The 19662-nt window shown below is 42.1% G+C and overlaps 1 protein-coding gene across 3 annotated transcripts in view; it reads right to left on the bottom strand.

The window, feature by feature from the left end:
- Nucleotides 1-19662, bottom strand: part of PIP4K2A (phosphatidylinositol-5-phosphate 4-kinase type 2 alpha) — a 107018-nt gene that overhangs the window by 2990 nt on the left and 84366 nt on the right. For 2 of the 3 annotated variants that reach the window (XM_018564261.1, XM_018564268.1), the window contains exons 4-8: nucleotides 11607-11759; nucleotides 8104-8250; nucleotides 5811-5849; nucleotides 2919-3032; nucleotides 499-742 (exon numbers count right to left, since the gene is read on the bottom strand). In XM_018564261.1, coding sequence (XP_018419763.1) covers nucleotides 499-742; nucleotides 2919-3032; nucleotides 5811-5849; nucleotides 8104-8250; nucleotides 11607-11759 — 697 coding nt within the window. The remainder of the gene's footprint in view (nucleotides 1-498; nucleotides 743-2918; nucleotides 3033-5810; nucleotides 5850-8103; nucleotides 8251-11606; nucleotides 11760-19662) is intronic. The other variant, XM_018564276.1, reaches the window with a different exon arrangement.

The raw sequence follows: 19662 nt of genomic DNA, 5'->3' as shown, positions 1-19662 counted from the left end.
GTGTGCCTGTAAATCTGGCCATTAACATTATACTCCGATTGCATAACCTTCTTTAGGATGACCATACATGTGTAAACTTTCATTTAAATCTACCATAAACCATGTAATTCAAGGGTCTGACTGAATAGATACAAACTGAGTGGATTGCCAAGGTAAGCCATGTTATGTAGTTTTTGTAATTCTAAAGGATATTGTACAGAAATTGTACCTTAAGATTGTAACGTGTAATGCCAGCTTTGGATTTGGTAGTAGTGCTAAGTATTGCAAGAACCTACCTATAAAATCCAATTTATATCTGCACAGACAGGGCCCTATGCTACATTGCGTTGTTGGTAGATCTAAAAGAGATTGTACAACTAGATTGTAACATACATATGTGACCAGCTTAAGTCCAAACATCACATCACGGTTTTATAACTTACACAATGAGAATTGTTTTTTGCCTGCAGCAAACTTCAAATAAACTGTAAACTTCACAGAGTTAATAAAGTAACGTACTGTCATGGCTTTTAATTCCGTATACGTCAATAGCTGGGTCGAACTCCCCGGGAGGCAGCAGTTTTGTACTGTTCAGCGTGTTCCCGGGGCTGTCCGGAGGAGTGCCTACAGGGTGCGTCCCATCACTTTCGCCCTCTTCTTCCCCCTCATTGTCCTCGCTCTCCACATCCTCCTGCTCAGCCCTCTCCACATCATGGATTCCCACCAGCAGGCTGTAATCCATAAGCTTCAACTGTGCCAAAAACTAGGAGGACAGAAATTACATTTATTACCGTACAATAAAATGTAAGAAGCTCTGTGATAGAACGAGACAGTTGCAATATAACCGGCTTTACATTAACAGTTAAAAGGTTAGAGAACTGTAAAAAATACACATAATCAAATAAATCAATAGATATAATAAAGAACAGGAAGAAATGTCAGCAATCCATAATATAACATCTCTCTATTTCCCAGGCTGCCTAACTTTACTTTGTGCACAGATCTTATTTATGGGTTTTGCGGAGATAAGCAAAACGATCCCCTGTATAGTATTCGTGGCATGGAAACCTCACTGTCGAGAGGTGAGCGAACGCCGGTACGTGTTTGCTCACCTCCCGATCTACTAACCTGACCTGTGACAGTCTCATTGTCACAGGTCAGCGATAACTATGAGGTGAGTGAAAAGCACTCACCTCATAGTTCTTCTTTAAAGGAAACCTTTCTGAAAAGAAACATGAAGCTGCTACTGCTGAATTTATATTCTGGCTTTTGTAACATGACTGCTACATGGGAGAGTCTGCCTATACAGTAGTCAGATGGTCAGTGCAGGTAAAAGGCATTGCAGGCCCAGCATCCCTCGAGATATACAAGGATTTTATTTTTAAACCAAGGTTGCAATTCACAGTTCAGTAAACGTAAGATGCAGTATATTTTCCTTTCAGGTTTTTTTTTTTTTTTTAAAAATAAAGCTCAATGAAGACTTATGGGAGAGGCAGTGAGCCAGTAAAAGGAGTTACTGTTGCCATGGATGCAGAAAGACAGTTTTTTTTCCTTTAAGAGATACAATTGTTTTTAATATAAACACAGATAATAAATAACAAGATGACATTTTAGAAAACCATATAGAAGGTTTACCCCATTATCTAGATCAGCTATTTCAACCAGATTTATATTTATATTTAACAATATACTTTCAAAGGTTCCTTTTTCTTCTTCTTTGGAATTACACTCATAAAAGGTTGCTTGGTCAATGTAACCGGAGACATTACCTTTGCCGCGTAGCTCCAACGAGGATCATCAAACTGACCAATAAGTGTGCCCTTACTGGTGTGCAAGGTAGTGCTGCATGATCTATTGGTTACTGCCAGGTGGATGGAACCCAAGGTTTGAAGGATAGCATTGTGTAGGGTCAATTGTTTGGTACGGCTCTGCTCAACTCCTGGAGGACTCAACTGGTTCATCAGCAACATAACATCAGCATGTGGAAGGTGAGGAGTGCCTTTTACAAAGACTATATTATCCTAAATATAAGGTCTTTTGACTCATTGGATGAGGAGTTCCTTACCTTCCACACCTTTATCTTACTGGCCACTGTGGTGTTACCACTGGACAGCTGAATGCCAGCTGGCAGGACCAAGCCATGAAGTCAAGGAAGGCGATATCGCGCATTTTTGCCGCGCGATATCGCGAGAATTCGCCGGCCAATGCTATTCTGTCTTAGCTCCATGTCGCCCGTCGCAGGACCCTTTTTTCGGTGGATTTTGCGCGTTTTTTCTATTTTTTAATAGAGCCCGACGGTGAAGGTCGCGCTATAGTCGCTGGAACGCCGCCCCCAATGTCGCGCTATCCCGGCCGCGCGGATCTGCTGCAAAAGGTAAGTCGCTTAGTGTGAATGGGGCCTAAGTCATGTGACAGAGTGTACTCACGGTTGCTGGGTGCACAAAAAAATCTTCAGGCTAATAACAGCCTTCAGATTCCTGTTTTCAGACAGGATAATATAAGATAATTCACCAGCACTCAGTTGTTCAAGATGCAAACACAATCTTGTGTATTATAAGTACATCGCATAGGTCATAATGCAAACGTTTTAGGGCTGTGCATGGTAACTCTCTTAAGGCATCACTGTGTCACCTTGAAGAAAGAACCCTTCTATTATCCTGAGAGCAAACATGATGCCATTCAGTGCTGTCACTACAAGCACCACCCCATTTACCTTGGTCACAGCACTGCATGCAAGAAGCGCTTCTCATTGGTCAGCATTGTCAGGTGACCGCGCTGAGCAATAAGTGCTTGCCATTTGCCTGCGCAATGCAAAACCTAGAGCACAGGGCTGTGCTACATGGCAGTACGGGGTACAGAAAGTGGACTTACCCTTTAAAAACAATGAAAGTTTCATTGTGATAGAATCTCAGTAAAACCAAGCAACAAAGTCCTCTTACCTCAACATCTTTCTTTAGTTTCTCCTGAAACATCTTTTTGTTGTTCTCGTCAATGCAGATTTTTTGACCATCGTTTATGAAGTCGTTATCTTTGTAAGTTGGCAGCTCTTTGGCCTGCAAAGAAACACAGGGCATGGTGGGAAATGACTTGACTGTATATAACAGTGTTTCAGCTCGCTTCTTATTGGTCATAGGTGAAAGAAGACATTTGGAAGGCACTTGTAGGCCTGCTAATACACTCATTGGCAATAAAAAATAAATCAGATGGTACAGTTGCACACAGATTCTATATGGATCATCGAGTTGAGAACTGTGAGTGAAGCTGGTTCTTCAAAGTTCTTTTTGCTATGCCAGGAACATGACATCATATTCTGATTTTTTTTTTTTTTTGTGCCATTGTGTAGGCTGCCTTCTTTTGAATGCTAGTTTCTCTGGTAAAAACAACTTCCCGTGCAGTCTCTTGATGAAAGGTGCACTTTAAGGAACAATGCATTTTATTCTTACCGGGAATTCCTATATGTTCTCTTAAAACATGCAGTTATGGGATCAACTTGCCTCCAGCAGTCAAACAAATGCAACTCTATAGGTTGAACTCAATGGAGTTGCGTCTTTTTTCAACCTATGTAACTGAAAAAAACTAGGAGCTGTATGTGGCTTTTTCGCCTCCTAAGAACATCACACATCAAAAAGCACTGCAAAAGGAACTTATCCTATTCAGTATTAGCTGTGTTGGCAAATCAGCATGATGTGTTGAAGGAGGTGGCCACACAATTATTTAGCCTGGCAAACATTGGACCAAAGTACAAGGAAAGTACGTAAAAGTATCCTTGTTATAAAGATGTTCTCCTGCCTTCCACTCAAGAACTTCTAAGGTTAGTTTGAGGACTGTGTGATGTCCAAACCCTCACCTGAAACAAACTGTGTTGATGCTGTTTGCCAGAGAAGGTGCTGCCACAAACATCACTCAGATTTCTATGTATCTATTGCAGCACACTCCCTAACATCCAATTAGTCTTGTTATGGCTGATTTCGGAGAAGACTTCACACAGCCCTTGTTTTTTGGGGAAATGAGCTAAGGGCTGCACATCACCTCCCAGCCTCCTCATTCCCCTCATATGAGCGCAAGAAAAGCATGAAACCTTTCTTGGCTAAAGAAACCGCGAGCTTCTAAGAATACCAGCTGACTGGCTCTAGCACTTTCACAAGGATACAGGCCACAAGGAGTAGACAAAACTACTGATCTGCAAACCGGTTCCAGGTCAGTGCCTCAGAATTAATGAATCTGAAGGATAGCCAGGCAACAAGCATTTTAACTGACAAATCAGAAATGGCAGCCTACACGGTTTCTCAGTACAGGTTCCCTTTAAAACAATATACAGCATTGCAATGGGTCCTTTTGTTTCACAATGCTACATGACCATTAAATGCATTTGACATCAGGACCACGGCTGTCTGTTGCAAGTGCTAATAGGTAGGACGGCGATGGGAAAATATGATGAAATGAAAGGATCGGGGAAGCCATAATATGCATTCTAGTGAGCTGTTCCATCTGACAGAAATGTGGATTGTCTGTAATCATCTTTTTTCCTCCCTTTCTTCCTTTTTCTATTCCCCACTGAGCAGCTGACTTCTTATGTCCTGGCAGCCAGCCCGGACTGTCAGCGCTAAAAAAGAACTAAGCTTCACTAGAACCACTAATTTTATACCATATTGGCACTGCCGCTCCTCTATGAAAAGAGTGGCCACCAGAGAGTCTTCCCTCTCACGCCAAGGGGAAGAGTAATCTGTCTGAGCGACGGGGCTCTTGACTGATGTCGTATCAATGAACAATGAATCTACTGGGGGAAAAACAGATGCAAGAATGTGGCAATTGTTGGAGGTCAGTGAAGATGAAGAGGAGGACGGCTGCAGTAAGACATGGCCTGAAAGCAATGTCTGAAAGAACTGTGATTCAAATAGCAACCAGATTCCCTTCCATGTGTCTAAGGCAGAAATAAAAATACGGGGGAGAAGATTACCCACTGCTATTATTCTTTATGGGGACACATCTGTAATGCTGGGCCTAGATGCATTGTTTATATATGCTCTGGATACTGTTAGGAAATTATACAGGAAAATAATGAGACGGTATAACTAGGCAGATTATAGTGAGGTGGACTAAATGGCATAAAAAAAGCCTCTAGTGAATTAGTGTGAAGCACAGTAGAGGCTTCTTAAAACAGAGGGTATCTCTGAGTCTCACAGCACAAATCCTAAAATAACATTTATTCCTCATTTTATAGATTTGGCAAGGAAAAAAAAAAGGTGAACTTCCAGCTCTTGAGAGGATTCTGGACTCTCACACAGACCTGTACAGTCCTAACTGCAGGTACTTCAGACTGTATCTTTTCTGTTTTTATGTAGATTTTACAGTGTCCCAACTTTTTTGGAAGGCTGTTACATTGGGGAAACTGGCCTTAAGCTGCATCTCAGGATGAACCTACGCAGGAGCTCGATCAAGAACCACAAAGAAAATGAATATTGCACCCCAGTAGGACATCACTTCTCCCAGAAAGATCACTCCATCCAAAACCTCAATATAAAAGTACTGAAGAAGAGAGGTTAACTCTCGAAAGCTTGTATTTTATATATTTTGTTAGTCCAATAAGAAAGGTATCATCGCATACTACAATCTTCTCTACTGGACTAATACGGCTTACCCATTTACATTACATTACACACACACACACACAGTAATTGATACAATTACATGGAAGGAATGAGTATTTATATTTTTGATCCAGCCACACCTAAATCACTAGCTCTGAGTGGGCGCAACCCTTCAAGATCCAATTGTGATATGTTATTCTTCCATATGTACAGTCCTAGCCAAATAATGTAGTAAACATTTACCTTTTCTTTGTCACTTGCTTCTCTTGCCACAGTGGAGCCCTAGGAAACAAGAGATCATATTTAAAAATATATATAACACAAATAAATGAATGCTAATACATATAACAAACAAGATTATGCTAGCACTAGGTAGTTCTTAAAAGGGAAATAGTGTTATGTATTTTCTTTTTTTGTATATTCAAGAGCTCAGCTCAGTGTAAAAATGTATCAGTGTGTGTTCTGTTAGGACACATGTTTCAAAAGGAAAGAGGAAATGGTTTGCCTCTTTCAGAGAGAACACATTCGTTCTCCTAAGTACACTAGCAAAAAAACTGAGGCTTGCTTGGAGTGGGAGGGGTTATTGTGGGCTGACCTTACATCCTTGCCAGTGTCCAAATTCCTGAATGTGGCGGTATAAACCATGGTTTCAGGATGACCACCCTGGGTCCAGTAATGTACTCTTAAGAAATATCAATTCTGGAGCAGACTCACCTCTTCAAATAAAGCTACAAACATGTCAAAGCAATGAAAGTGCAAGGAGTATTTTCTTTAGAAAAACGTAGACTGTCAAATTTTGAGGCACATATCTGCTTGTATACTGAAAGGTCAGGGCGGGGTAAGTTCAAAGCAGAATATGTATGTTGCTTTTGTATGGAAGTGTCTATTGCCCCTAGCTCAGCAAGGGTGGTTATACCAATGCAGGAACTCCTGTCTCTGTCAGTTCTGACCAAATAATACCCCATTCGCCGGCTACACCCTTGTTGCCAAAGGCAGGGAGTTTTTGGACCAGTATGTGCCCCATCCTAATCTAGTCTCCTGTCTTGAGCAAAGACTGATAAAAGACTTATATGGGTCCGATAATAATAAAGGGGATAATGAAGTGAAATGCATTCTATTCTACTGACATCTATTTAATGTTTGTGAATTTAATGTCCTTTAGAGTAGGTTTCGCGTGGAAAATAAGAGACAAATCTGTTCAGTGTAGTGAAGCCCGTTGTGCCCATGTATGGACAGCTCTATATATTGTAATACGACTTTTCAAGGATGGCCCTGTAAATTCTGAATGCTTTTTATTGATTGCAAGATTATGTTAATTCCTGCAATTTTATAGAATGCAGTCCCAAACTGAAATCGAGGCAAATCAATATAATTCCAGGCTCTTGATGGCATGATGTGTTCTAGTTGAAGTGAAAACACTTGATTTTTTCCCCTCAGTACTTTTATGGAACACATTCAGTCACCAATCACTTACATTTTCAGTAGCTGTTTGCAAATCAAACGCATAACAGGACTACAAATGTCTGTAAAATACATAACTATCAAAGTGCAAAAAAATAAAATAAAAATAGAAGCAAAGCAGCAATGTATCCTGATCTCTGACGTGGCCATGTATTTTAATAGGATGTAAAGCGCCTTCAAAATGTCTATGTCTCTATAAAGATAGATGTTTTTCAGGGCAGGCAGCTCTCTTGTTTTTTTCAGGCTAAGTACTGGTAAGCGGCAATATAAAAAATGTTTGTTCCCGGGTTTAGATACACTTTAAATACATCAAGTAAAAGCATATTATTAGCACCCCATGCAGGGCAGCCAAGGGATTTGGTGACCACTGTGTTCAGAAGTCCTTTTCGAGTTACAATGGTACAGCCACTGACATCTCTCATCCACAGCAATATTACATTTACAGATCATGTTGTGGGTGTTTCTGATCGGGAGGGGCATGTTTTTCTGAATCCCTCCCCCAGATCAATGGTTGCAGTATCACTCTGCAGCCAGGAAGCTTAGCAGAAGTCAATACACATTATTGGAAGCCTGTAAAAGGTGAAGAATATAAGCAGTATAGGCAACTGCTACACTCCAGCTGCTGTGGCACTACAAGTAATATGTGGCATTGCAAGACTCTGACAGCCACAGGCATGACTCCCAGAGGCAGAAGCAATATGAGATTTGTAGTTTTGGCACAGCTGGTTAGATGGTTACAGTTCACGTTAAAAATGGAATGGGAAACGGGTTCAAATTAACTCTTAGTGCAGCAGAAGTCAAAGCCCTCTGTAGAGAGGGTGAGTGTTCCACCAGGGGCCCCTAGACTGCAGAACATTTCAGTTGAGGGTCAATGTATTTCCTGGGCCACAAGCAGCTTTAATGGAATTTTCAGCTTGATCGCTTCCTATCAGTGTCACTTTAAATCATACATATTGGTAAAGGTGTCATATGGCTGTTGCTAATACTACTATTGTCATTCTTTGTATGTCTAATGGATAATGATAAAGATATAGCACAAGGTCACTGAATTTTTTCAACAATTAAATGTCACTACCTTTAAGTCGTATTTCCTATACACAGATAGACGGTGACTAAAGACGTTCCTTGTGACAATCATGTACGTCTCTACTCCATCTACGTTTAACCGGTACATGCCCAGGAACTGAGGAAGGAGCGTGTTGCCATGACACTCCACAATAAACTGCAAATAAAAGAAAAAAGAAAATGTATTTATTTAAAAAATTACATTGCTTGGTTTAGAAATACAAATGGCACTGCTGAAAAATAGAATTTCACACAATAAAAAACTGGTACATACATAGTACATATGAAGTAGTAAACATGCTAAGAACCCAAAGTACACCCAAAGTACAAACTCCCTGCACTTGTAAACGGTTATCCGACATTTATCACCCAGCATATGGCATAGCTGTGCAGAAATTTTTTTTCATCATAAATGGTTACCGTGGAAGCTGATTGTTAACTACTTTGAGGCTAGGTTCACACGTCAGCGACACCCGGGACGCGCGATCGTGTGCTTATGCACACAGCGGTTCCCGCGCGGCCCCATTGATTCCAATGGTGTGACATCAGCGCAGCAAATCGCTAAAAAAAGGCACAAGCACCTTTTTTGGCGACAAACGACGTGCAGCTTTTTTTTAGCATGTTCAACTGCACGGGCGGAATTGCGGCGGGAAACCCCGCGATCCGCCCGGCACGACTGGGGTGCCATTAGAGAATAATGGCACCCACAGCGTGAAATTTTGCGGTGGGCGACTCCGTAACTGCGCGCCAATCCATGCGGTCTTGTGCATGATTTCCACGCAGTCAGGAGTTGCCCAGGTGTGAACCTAGCCTCAATACAGCACTCCCTTTAGTAGCTTTCTTCATAATAAATACAAACAAAAGCACATCCACACCCAAAAACAAAAATGTTATATTTTGCCGTTTACTAGCCCTTAGATGTAGTGGAAGCATTCGTTTTGATTTTTCAGGCTTTTTCCCCTTTTGTTTTTTACTTGATAATCCTTGCAATATCACACTTCCTGTTCCTGGGTGGCTAGACTCACTCCTCCATTGTATCTATGGAAGAAGCCATGGACTGACTTCAGTTGCAGTAGGGTGAGGGTGCTCTCCGCACACCTTTCAGCAATCCCGGCCAGTACACAGGGATGGTGCTTGCAGTAACTCCACGGATGGCACCGTGCAAAACGAACAGTTGACGAAAAAGGTCACCAGCACTCAAAAGGTTATAAAAATGAATAAGTCCTTTTTATTGGACCATGGTGTCACGACAATCGAAAAAAGCCGACGTTTCGGGGCCACGCAGGGTCCCTTTCTCAAGGCTGAAAATGTCACATTTTCTGCCTTGAGAAAGGGACCCTGCGTGGCCCCGAAACGTCGGCTTTTTTCGATTGTCGTGACACCATGGTCCAATAAAAAGGACTTATTCATTTTTATAACCTTTTGAGTGCTGGTGACCTTTTTCGTCAAATGGACTGACTTCAAACATGTCTATCTTTATTCATCTCCATTACATTGATGATGGGACTAGCAGTTTACATACGAGAGATAACATTGTTGATGCTTTCATTTAACCACTTCAAGACCATATGACCTACCTGTACATCCTGATATCGAGGTGGTTATACCACGATCATGGCTGCTGCAGGTAGAGGGCTGTAGAGTACAAGTGATTTGGCTGGCTGTAGAGCCGCCCGATTACTTGCACCGGTCTGTGACAGTCTAACAGACCCCCGATGTCTCCATAAAGAAAACATGTCAACTGCCACTGCTATGACATAGGGGCTTGTTAGTACACAGTAAAAATAATGCAGCCACCACATTCGAGTACTGGGAAGTTGCAACATATTGCACTTTTGTTAATTGGGTTTGGATACGCTTCAAAGCCTTCCGTGTTTAACTATACTGTTGTAAAGGCAAATGCAAATCACTCCAGTCATATAATGGTTAACTATAGTGTATACGGGTCCATTAAGCTCACATAAAACTTGTGTTGTTAAAACTTTAATGTGATCAATGTCATGTGTTATGCACTGGCCTATTTCATCCTACAGCAGAAGGCAGCGGATGAGCCCACAGATGATAGAATCAGCACATTTTCCCTCTTAAATGCGCTCAGTGGGGGCTCAGGGAGCTTATTAAGAGCCTCCAACATTCCACGGCACAGACCAGTGCACAACAAGCTGAGCTGGTTTCAATATATAGCTTGGTTTAATGTGTATTATTTATAACTCAAGAGAGCATCCTCCGAGTCCATTTAACAAATGGCTACATCTGAAGCAGCAGTGCGTTCACAGTGGTCTCAAATTGCAGGTAACGATAGCTATTTATATATATGCTGGAGGTTGTAGGCCAAGAACACGTGCCAACGTCCACACGAAGTCCCAAAACCATCTACCAATTCCCGAGTACGGGTAAAGTCTCATTACCCATCAAATTCCACACTCCTAAAGTGTGGAAAAAATCATCTCTAAACCCCACAAAAGCTACAGCTAAAGTAACACTAATCTCAGGAGTTAAATCTTTAAAATGTATTCAGGGACTGTAACTATTAACAGAAATGTAGTTTATTTCTGTATTACTCAGTTGTATATCCTCAAATCATCTCTGAATTGGTGCTGACACTGTCCTTCCTTCTGGAGGGGGGTACTTTTGTTAACCATGGTCCCTGTGCGTGTTGTAAAGTAGCCACCACTCCAAGCCCGCTCCTGTGATGGACTACAATCTCATATGACCCACTTGTCATGTCGGATGGCCAAGTGGTGTGCAGAGAAGAGCTGCTGGCTGTCAGATCCTGCATGTGCTTCAGGGAGGATCGGTAAATATCTGTGATACTTACCGATTCTCTGTGTGCAGAACAAGCACTGGAGTGATCAGCTGATCACTCCAATGTTTGTAAACAGCTGCGGACACATAGTACTATGTGTCCCTAATTATGAATGAACAGGAAGGGCTTTACATCAGTTGCTGTTCAATCAAGAGTTTCTCAATGGATGGAAGCACTCTGTATAGAGGCTTCTACCCATTCATAGGTGGATGATAGTAAATATTTTACTATCTCCAGCTTCTGAATGAATGGAAAGCCTCTGTACTGAGAGCTTTCCACTCATTGAGTGTTGAGGCTGCAGAAAAAGAGATTAAGGATTCTGTGTCCTCAATGTCTTCTTGTATTTCAAAAGGGAAATGTCAGGGGTCTGTTTAGACCCCTAATATTTCCCCGAAGCCCCCCAACAGTAAAAAAGAAAAAGCATGACGGGATTAGTAGTTTTACCAAAGCTGGTGTACCTAGGTTGCCTACCCCTACCCTAAACTCTGCACACTATGTACAAGACAAAATAAAAAGCTTTGCCTGGAGTTGTAATTAAAATTCCACACTTATAATACTCCGGATTCAGCTGTTCCAGTGCCCTTTCTAAGGGTTCCTGTCATTTTTATAGTGAACATGATACAAAAGGAGGATATCAGGGATGTGAAGACATTTGTTTAGGGGATTTTACAGCTCTGCCACCATGGGGGATGAGGGCCGGCCCTTACCTGGTGGTACTTCTTCAGGATGTTGTGCATCTCTGCCACATCTTCGCTTGTAATGGTTTTGATGATGTACCTCTTGTCGCAGGAAGTATGGAAGCGAGCACCGCTGCGTGCTTGTGAATCATTGGCTAGAGGAGCACATCTTGTCAGGGAGTTCTGAAAATGAGACAATAACAGGATATAGTAAGTAAAAAGGAACCCAGTTCATAGGGGGAAAAAATGGACATCAAGTTTGTGATGTTTGTAATAGGGATGCACCGATACCAAGTACCGTACTCGGTACAAGTACAGATACTTTTCGAGCTCCAAGACCAGACTAGAGGAAAACTCAAAAGTTAGGAGGCCGCTGTCATTTGTAAGGAGCACACGGAGCTCCTGGGATTTGTACATCTCTGTTTTAATGTACGATTTTGTTTTTATAAACATATATAAGGGATGTACCGATACCATTTTTGCAAGTACAAGTACCGATACATTTTTGTTTATTGTCATGTGACAGTTTTTCTAAAACAATACAGACTAATAATTTCAGGACAGTGGTGGAGCGCCAGAGCCCGGTCCCAGCTGCAACCGCTGCAGCCCTGGTAGTTCTCAAGGAAATGCCAAGTATCGGCACTGGTATCTGAACTGGTATCTGAACATCCCTAGTTTGTACTATACAGTCTTGTAGGTACTCAGTCGCTGAATAATGTAATATAATTATCAGAATCAAACACTCCTCTTCTTTTTGTAACACCGTAAAGTTCTGCAATTTATAGTTCAGCTTTTGCATAAAAATAAGAAATGCACATACATTAATAAAAGAAAAAGTGTGCATTTATTATTTTTTGCCATTTAAGTTTGCAAAACACTGCAACCATGATTAGCGAATTGTGGGTGCAATGATCTGGCACCTGCACTGGCTCCTGCACTTATTCTCCTAGCCCCTGTCTGTACCCAGGTATGCACTTTCAGCTATGGGATGGAGGAAGTATCAATGGACTATAGGTGCGGTGAACTACAATTCCTCCGCTGTAGTGGAAGAAAGTACTTGTAGTCTCTCCATTTAAAGATCTGTGAATGGATGACGTGGCCGTGTTGGTGCAGCCATGTTAAATTAAAAAAATTAATAAAAATGACCTTCAATTTAGGTAAGTGGGGGAGTGGGTAAGTTCTGGGGATGTAACCATGTTTCACGCTGCTCCCTAAAGATAGATGTGACATGAAACATGGTTACTAAAGTAAACTTAGCCTTCAAAAATATACAGTACATATACAGTGTAACAAAATGACATTTATAACTCTGTTAGCATTTTTCTGAATACAATCCAGTACTGTGTTCCTGCAGTTATCAGGTCTCCATATACAAGAGCGAGGAGAATACACAAATAAAAATAAAATGCATAAAAAGGAGGCAAAAAAACAGCAATAAATATAAAGAACACTAAATGACTTAATTACCAGAAATGCAAAATAACCCAAAATAAAGAAGTAACAAAAACAGTTCCATAATGTAAATCCTGTGAGGAGAGCAGTCGTTCCAATTTGAAGCTAGTATGACGGAGACTGATCTTGTCGGGAACTCTTCAGACAGAAGTGATCACAAACACAGCAAAAGCAACATTTGATGTACACATAATAACTATAGCACATTCAATTATTTTTACTAAGACGCATTGAGAGGAATTTACTAAGACTGGATCAGACAGATCCTGGAGCAGCTATGGATGGCAACCAATCAGCTTCTAGCTTTCATACAGAAAACGTTGAAGAGAGAAGCTGATTGGTTGCCATGCAGAGCTGCTCCAGATTCTGTCTGCACCAGTTTTAGTACATTCCCCCCCAGAGAGTTTACTTAACATCCGTCCCACTTATACAGCTGTATTGTCAGGTCTATAAATATTCATTAAATCCATGAAATGAAGCACAGTCAGCCTTCCATGCTGTGCCGATATAAGGTCTGTCATGACAGAAGGACATTTAAGGAACGGACCGGCCCCGTGTCTATCCCCAGATGTCCACCAGGTGGCAGGTGAGCATATTTTGTACTTGGTAGGACATGAAAGGAACCTTGTCTGCAGCATAGCCAGCAGGCATGAAAACAGACAGGTCATGGGGGCTCGGAGTAAAGTAAATACATATAAAATGCCTTTATGATTCCTGAGTGGAGTGTACAAGGCACATGGGATACGTCTACAGCTAGAAACACTTGTGCTGATTTGGCATTAAAGGAGAACTGCAGTGAAAAGTCACCAGTAAACCTTAATATTAGGCTGTTAGGTAGTCCAGTACTTTTGCGGTGTGGTGGGTCCAAGGGAATCAAAAAGTCCTCCAGTAGAAATAGAATATGAGACACCGAGCTTCCTAAACAGCGGAGATTTATATACGGCCTGGCCAAAAAAGTCACCACCTAGATTCAGCTAAGCAAATAGGTAAGAGCCTTCCATTAGATAAGTGTTATGATCTGGGGTTGCTTCAGTTGGTCAGGTCTAGGTTCAGCAATGTTATGTTCCCATCAATTGAGGTCAGCTGTCTACCTGAATATACTGAATGACCAGGTTTTTCCATCAATGGATTTTTCTTCCCTGATGGCATATTCCAAGATGACAATGCCAGGATTCATCGGGCTCAGATTGTGAAAGAATGGTTCAGGGAACATGAGACATCATTATCACACATGGATTGGCCACCAGAGTCCAGACCTTAACCATTGAGAATCTTTGGGACGTTCTGGAGAAGACTTCACACAGTGGGCTGACTCTCCCATCATCACTACAAGATGTTGGTGAAAGATGAATGCAACTCTGGATGGAAATAAATGTGACATTGCATATGATTATAGAAATGATGCCACGGTGAACGTGTGCCATAATTAAAGACGGCACAATGAAATATTAGGGTGTGTGACTTTTTTTTGGCCAGGCAGTGAATATCATTACTTGCAACCACCCCACCCCTGGCTGGTACATTACATTTTCCCTTGCACAAGCTTTTTAAAAGGGACCCTGTCACCACAGGCCACTTGTACACTAAGCACACCATGTAAAAAAAAGCCTCACATTTGCAGCAGCTTGTGTATTCAGACTCCAGCACTTTGCTGCTCCCCGGCGGCTGCAGGTTTTCCCTAAGGTCTCGTTCACACCTAGGCGTATTGCATATGTGCGTCTGTCGCGCGACCGTCGCGCGTTTTTTTACCACGATTGTGATGTTACATAGTATTTGGGTTGAATAAAGACAGGGGTCCATCAAGTTCAACCATCAATGTTGGCAGCCCCAGGTAACACTCTGTAGCAGGGGTAGGCAATGTTGGCACTCCAGCTGTGCTGAAACTACAAATCCGATCATGCTTCTGGCTGTCACACTGACTCGTGGCATTTGTAGTTCCACAACAGCTGGAGTGCCAAGGAATATCTCTACCCTATAGCATTCCCCTTTACTTCTCCCCCGGCTGTTAAATAAGAGTTTATGTAGGGAAGAAAGGGGAGCAGCTGGGCCAGTACAGACAGTAATTAGACACTCCCAGAAGGGGGGAGGGCTATGACGTGCAAGGAGGGAGGGGGCTGTGTTAGAGAACTGACTTTCTAGCAATTTCAAACGCTCAATGAAAGTGAATGAAAAATATTTATGAAAAGGAAGAAGTCAACATTTTAAAATACTAAATTTTTCTGTGGTTTTGTAAGTTGGTGGCAGGGTCTCTATGTGTCACAAGGACAAATAGAGAGTGTATGCACTAAGTTCAGTAAGAAACCTGGCAAAGGTTCTAACCTTTCCAAAAAAAAAAAAAGGTTTTAGTGTTAGATAAAATGTAACCATCAAAAATGAGTGTCGGATCGGTGTGTCCCCCACTGCCCGACTTCCTGAAATGCACAATATGAATAAATAGGCACTACACATTAGATTAGGCCTGTCCTAGCACTGCACCAACATGAACCGTCATGGCGGCCAGGCTGACGATCATTCTCGGTAAACCTGTCACAGCCTGAACTTCACTTAATCACCCGTCCGTGTTGTGTAACCGCCAGCCCACTACTCTAATCTGTGTACCGGAATAATGAGAGATTTTCTGCTAAGCAGAGACAAACAATACTTACAGCACGCCAATCTACACTCTGAATCATTCAGGAGCTATTGATGCATATCAAAGTGAAATCTTTTGTGTCCTGTTAAAAATAGACCGCTACGAGTAATGATCAAAACCTGTAGTGTTAAAAACCTGAGCAGCCCTCAGGGAAAATTAGGTGTATATATAGCACTAGGGAAAGGTAGATACAGCATCGTGCGAGTGTCTATTGGGAATGGAGAGGCACGCCTTTACCTTTATCAGAATATATGTCTTCAAGTTTACTTTTCAGGCCATGTTTCAAGTTACATCCATATTTAGGGCTAGTGCAGACATGGGCGATCCGGGAAGCGCGTCTCGGGGCTGTGATCGTGCACAATTGCACACTGCGATTGCTGTGTGGCCCCATTGATTTCAGTAGAGCTACATCTGCACGGCAATCGCAGAAAAAGGTACACGTGCCTTTTTTGCGACACACGTATTAGCCGTGATTGCCGTTTGATTGCACACGACTGGGGTGCTATTAGAAAATAATAGCACCACCGGCGCGATCGGCGGTGGTGGCCGACTCTGTGACCGCACGGATCCGGATCGGACCTTGTTTTTTGTTACACCTTAAAGTGACATTAAACCCTCAGATTTTTTAACATAAAACAATTTGTGGTTGCACCGCCTGCAAAGCCTCCCCCCAGACCCAAGCCACTCCCCCACTTACCTGAATGGCAGGGTTCTTCTTCCCGCAGGCTGCTGTCATATTTTTTTTAATTCAGCATGGCTTCACCCACAAAGCCACGTCATCCATTAACATATCCTTTCACAGGTTCGGTCAGTCACGGCAGCAAAGGAACTTGCATTTCTCAATGGAGAACAGGTGCAGTGATGTTACCGGTTTTGTAGGCCTCTAGTCCCTTAGCTGGATGTGCGCATTTATTATTTTTATGGTGGACTTTAAGTTGGCCACACACAGATCAAATTTTTTGTTTCTTGCTTTACTGGCCAAAGTCTGAGCCATCGGTAGCTCTGGCAGCCTCCCCCGGCTCGGCACAAATCGATCTGAAAATCGAAGGAGGCGGATGAAGAACTGTCGACTGAACAGTGACTGCAACCAAACAGATGCAGTCACTCTTTGGGTATTCAGGCTATCAGAATACACTAGCCCAGCGGGGGGGGGAGATGGTGGTGTGGATGGGGGTGAACTATGTTTGCCCTGATGAAGGGACACCACAAGGTTCCGAAACGTGGGCTATGACGCTGTTCTGCAATAAAAATAACTTTTGGATTTACTCCATCTTGTGAGTGCTAATGATCTTCATTGTTCTCATCTCGATCATTTTGTCACTCAAGACTTTCCTGGACTTCCGGGGGCGGGTGAAGGGCTTGGCCATTCACGTAAGCGCACTGCGGCTCCATATCCATAAAACTCACGGACCAATATGCAAGCGCACTACAGATCAGCGGTTTTAAGTCAAGAAATCTTACGAACTACCACGCATGCGCCAGTCCAGACATCTGATGGCTACTGCTCATGCCTGGTTCCACCAAAGCTCCCTTATGTCGCATGTTGTCAGAACACTGGCTTTCTGGCCAACAGGAAGCCGGGGAGAGGGTAATGACTGGCCTCCCGGCTTCCCGATTGGCCAGCTTCCTGACCAATCCGGAAACAGGGCGACAAGTCATTATCCGCTGCCCGGCTTCCCGATTGGCCGGGAAGCTGGCTCCAAGGCCAATCAGGAAGCCGGAGGGGCGAGTCATTACCCACCCCCCAGCTTCCTGATGGGCCTGGAAGCCAGCTCCATGCTCCCTGGTGACGAGGGAGCATGGAGCTGGCTTCCCAGCCAATCAGGAAGCTGGGTGGCATGTAATGACTCACCTCCCAGCTTCCTAATACCAAAATTTCTGGTATTGGGAGTACTCACCCAAATACTCGGTATTGGTGCATCCCTAGTTTATACCCTATTTTAGGCGATTTCTGTCATTCAACCCTGCTAAAATACATAAGGTGTATGGCTAGCTTTATTAATACATAAGATCATATATATTGTAATATATAAACATTAAAGACATTTATATACCGATACATAAACACTAGTAATAAGCACAGTGATTTCAGTGAAAATGATTCCACTGCTGCCAAAATTTTGCACAACAGAAATTCTCATTCTTTTTTTTTTTTAAATTTACAAATTACAAAAATACTGAGGCTTGTAAGAGGCGTTCTTTTGGTACAAGAACAGCTGTGGGGTGGGTGCAGGAGTTTCCGTAATCCTTAAGCCATTTAAAGACACCTTTATATACTACCAGAAACAACCTTAATTTCCCCAATGACGCCAATACATTTCACCACGCTGGGAGGATTTGGAAAAAAAGTCCCAATTATTGAAGACATTTTGGGGAGATTTAACCTGTGTATATATGTGTGTGTGTGTGTGTGTGTGTGTGTGTGTGTGTGTGTGTGTGTGTGTGTGTGTGTGTATGTGTATGTGTATGTGTATATATATTTTAATTTTTTTTAAAGCCTCCAATTTCTCTGAAAAGCATGCATTTCTCTAAAGCCTTTGCACGCCCTTCCTATGCATTTCAATCCATTCCTTTCAGGGATTAGTCAAACGAGTCTGAGATTACAGGACACTTTGGGCTCCAGGCATGCAGTTTAATTTCCCGTAGTGCATTTGTCAAATGCATGGCAAGCACATTTACGGGGATTTTCCACAAATTCTGGGTGTGTTAACAATGCTCTTTCATAGAGATGACAGTAATGAAATGAAAATAAACCTTAAACAAAAAAAAACCCCCCGGAATCAATGTAGAGAAAACATGGAGGGATATTCCGCTTGCACTAACACATAATTAAAACCACTACAATGCTGTCAAATAGTTGGAAAACAACAAATTGCGACTGCAAACTTGCTCCTAAAGTATTACACTGTGAGCAGAAATGGCACAATTGGACTCACTGAAAGCGCATTTGAAACAAGTACAAAAGGGGGAAAAAAAAGCGGTATTGCCTAAAACAACCAATCACATATCAGCTTCCATTTGTAGCCCGGACTGGAAAATCTGTCCACACCAGTGGCTCTTGTAGCATTGTGGCAGCCTCGCTGCGCTCCAAATATACGACGACTGCAGCAGCCTCACATTTGACAAAATACCATCTTGACTTGCTAACACAAGATTTCAGCCTTGTGGCAAATTTGTCTTTAATTACCCTTTCTGGAATTCTATGCTATTTTCCTGTGATTACTGACATTAATTATGGTGAAAACATGTGTTGTTTAATCAGTATTCAGATCTATGACAACACCGGCATCTTAATAAACACAACATTCTATTAATACAGACAGCTCCTTCTCCAGCACAGCTGACTAGCATCATACACGCTATAAAAGAGGCTTTTCTCCTGTGCTAGGTAGTTACATTTATTTTTTGGACTGTTTTTAGGACTGTGCAGAGCAATTGTAAAGTGGCCCATACACCTATGAATTATTGCTTAGAAATTGCCCACGAATGGTCTTTTGAACGATAATCGATCAGTTGATGGGAACCCAATAGGGATGTTCAGTTTCCAAGTACCATACAAGTACAAGTACAGATACTTTTCCAGCTCCAAGACTAGACTAGAGAAAATTTCAAAAGTTAGGAGGACTGATTTAAAAAAAAGAGTAAATTTACTCTTCCTATAGGAAGAAAGTTTGTGATGTTTGTAATAGGGATGCACCGATACAAAGTACCGTACTTGGTACAAGTACAAATACATTTTGAGCTCCAAGACTAGACTAGAGAAAAATTCAAAAGTTAGGAGGCCGCTGTCATTTGTAAGGAGCACGTGGAGCTCCTGGGATTTCTACATCTGTTTTAATGTATCATTTTTAAAAAAATATATAAGGGATGCACCAATACCATTTTTTGAAGTACAAGTCCTGATATATTTTTGTTTATTGTCATGTGACAGTTTTCCTAAAACAATACAGACTAATGATTTCAGGAGAGCGGTGGAGCGCCAGAACTAGGTCCCAGCTGCAA

Source organism: Nanorana parkeri, unplaced genomic scaffold, assembly GCF_000935625.1.
Source record: "Nanorana parkeri isolate BGI_ZX_2015 unplaced genomic scaffold, ASM93562v1 scaffold23, whole genome shotgun sequence".
Classification (NCBI taxonomy): domain Eukaryota; kingdom Metazoa; phylum Chordata; class Amphibia; order Anura; family Dicroglossidae; genus Nanorana; species Nanorana parkeri.
The sequence above is the reverse complement of the archived record's forward strand: the minus strand, read 5'-3'. Positions and strand labels throughout refer to the sequence as shown.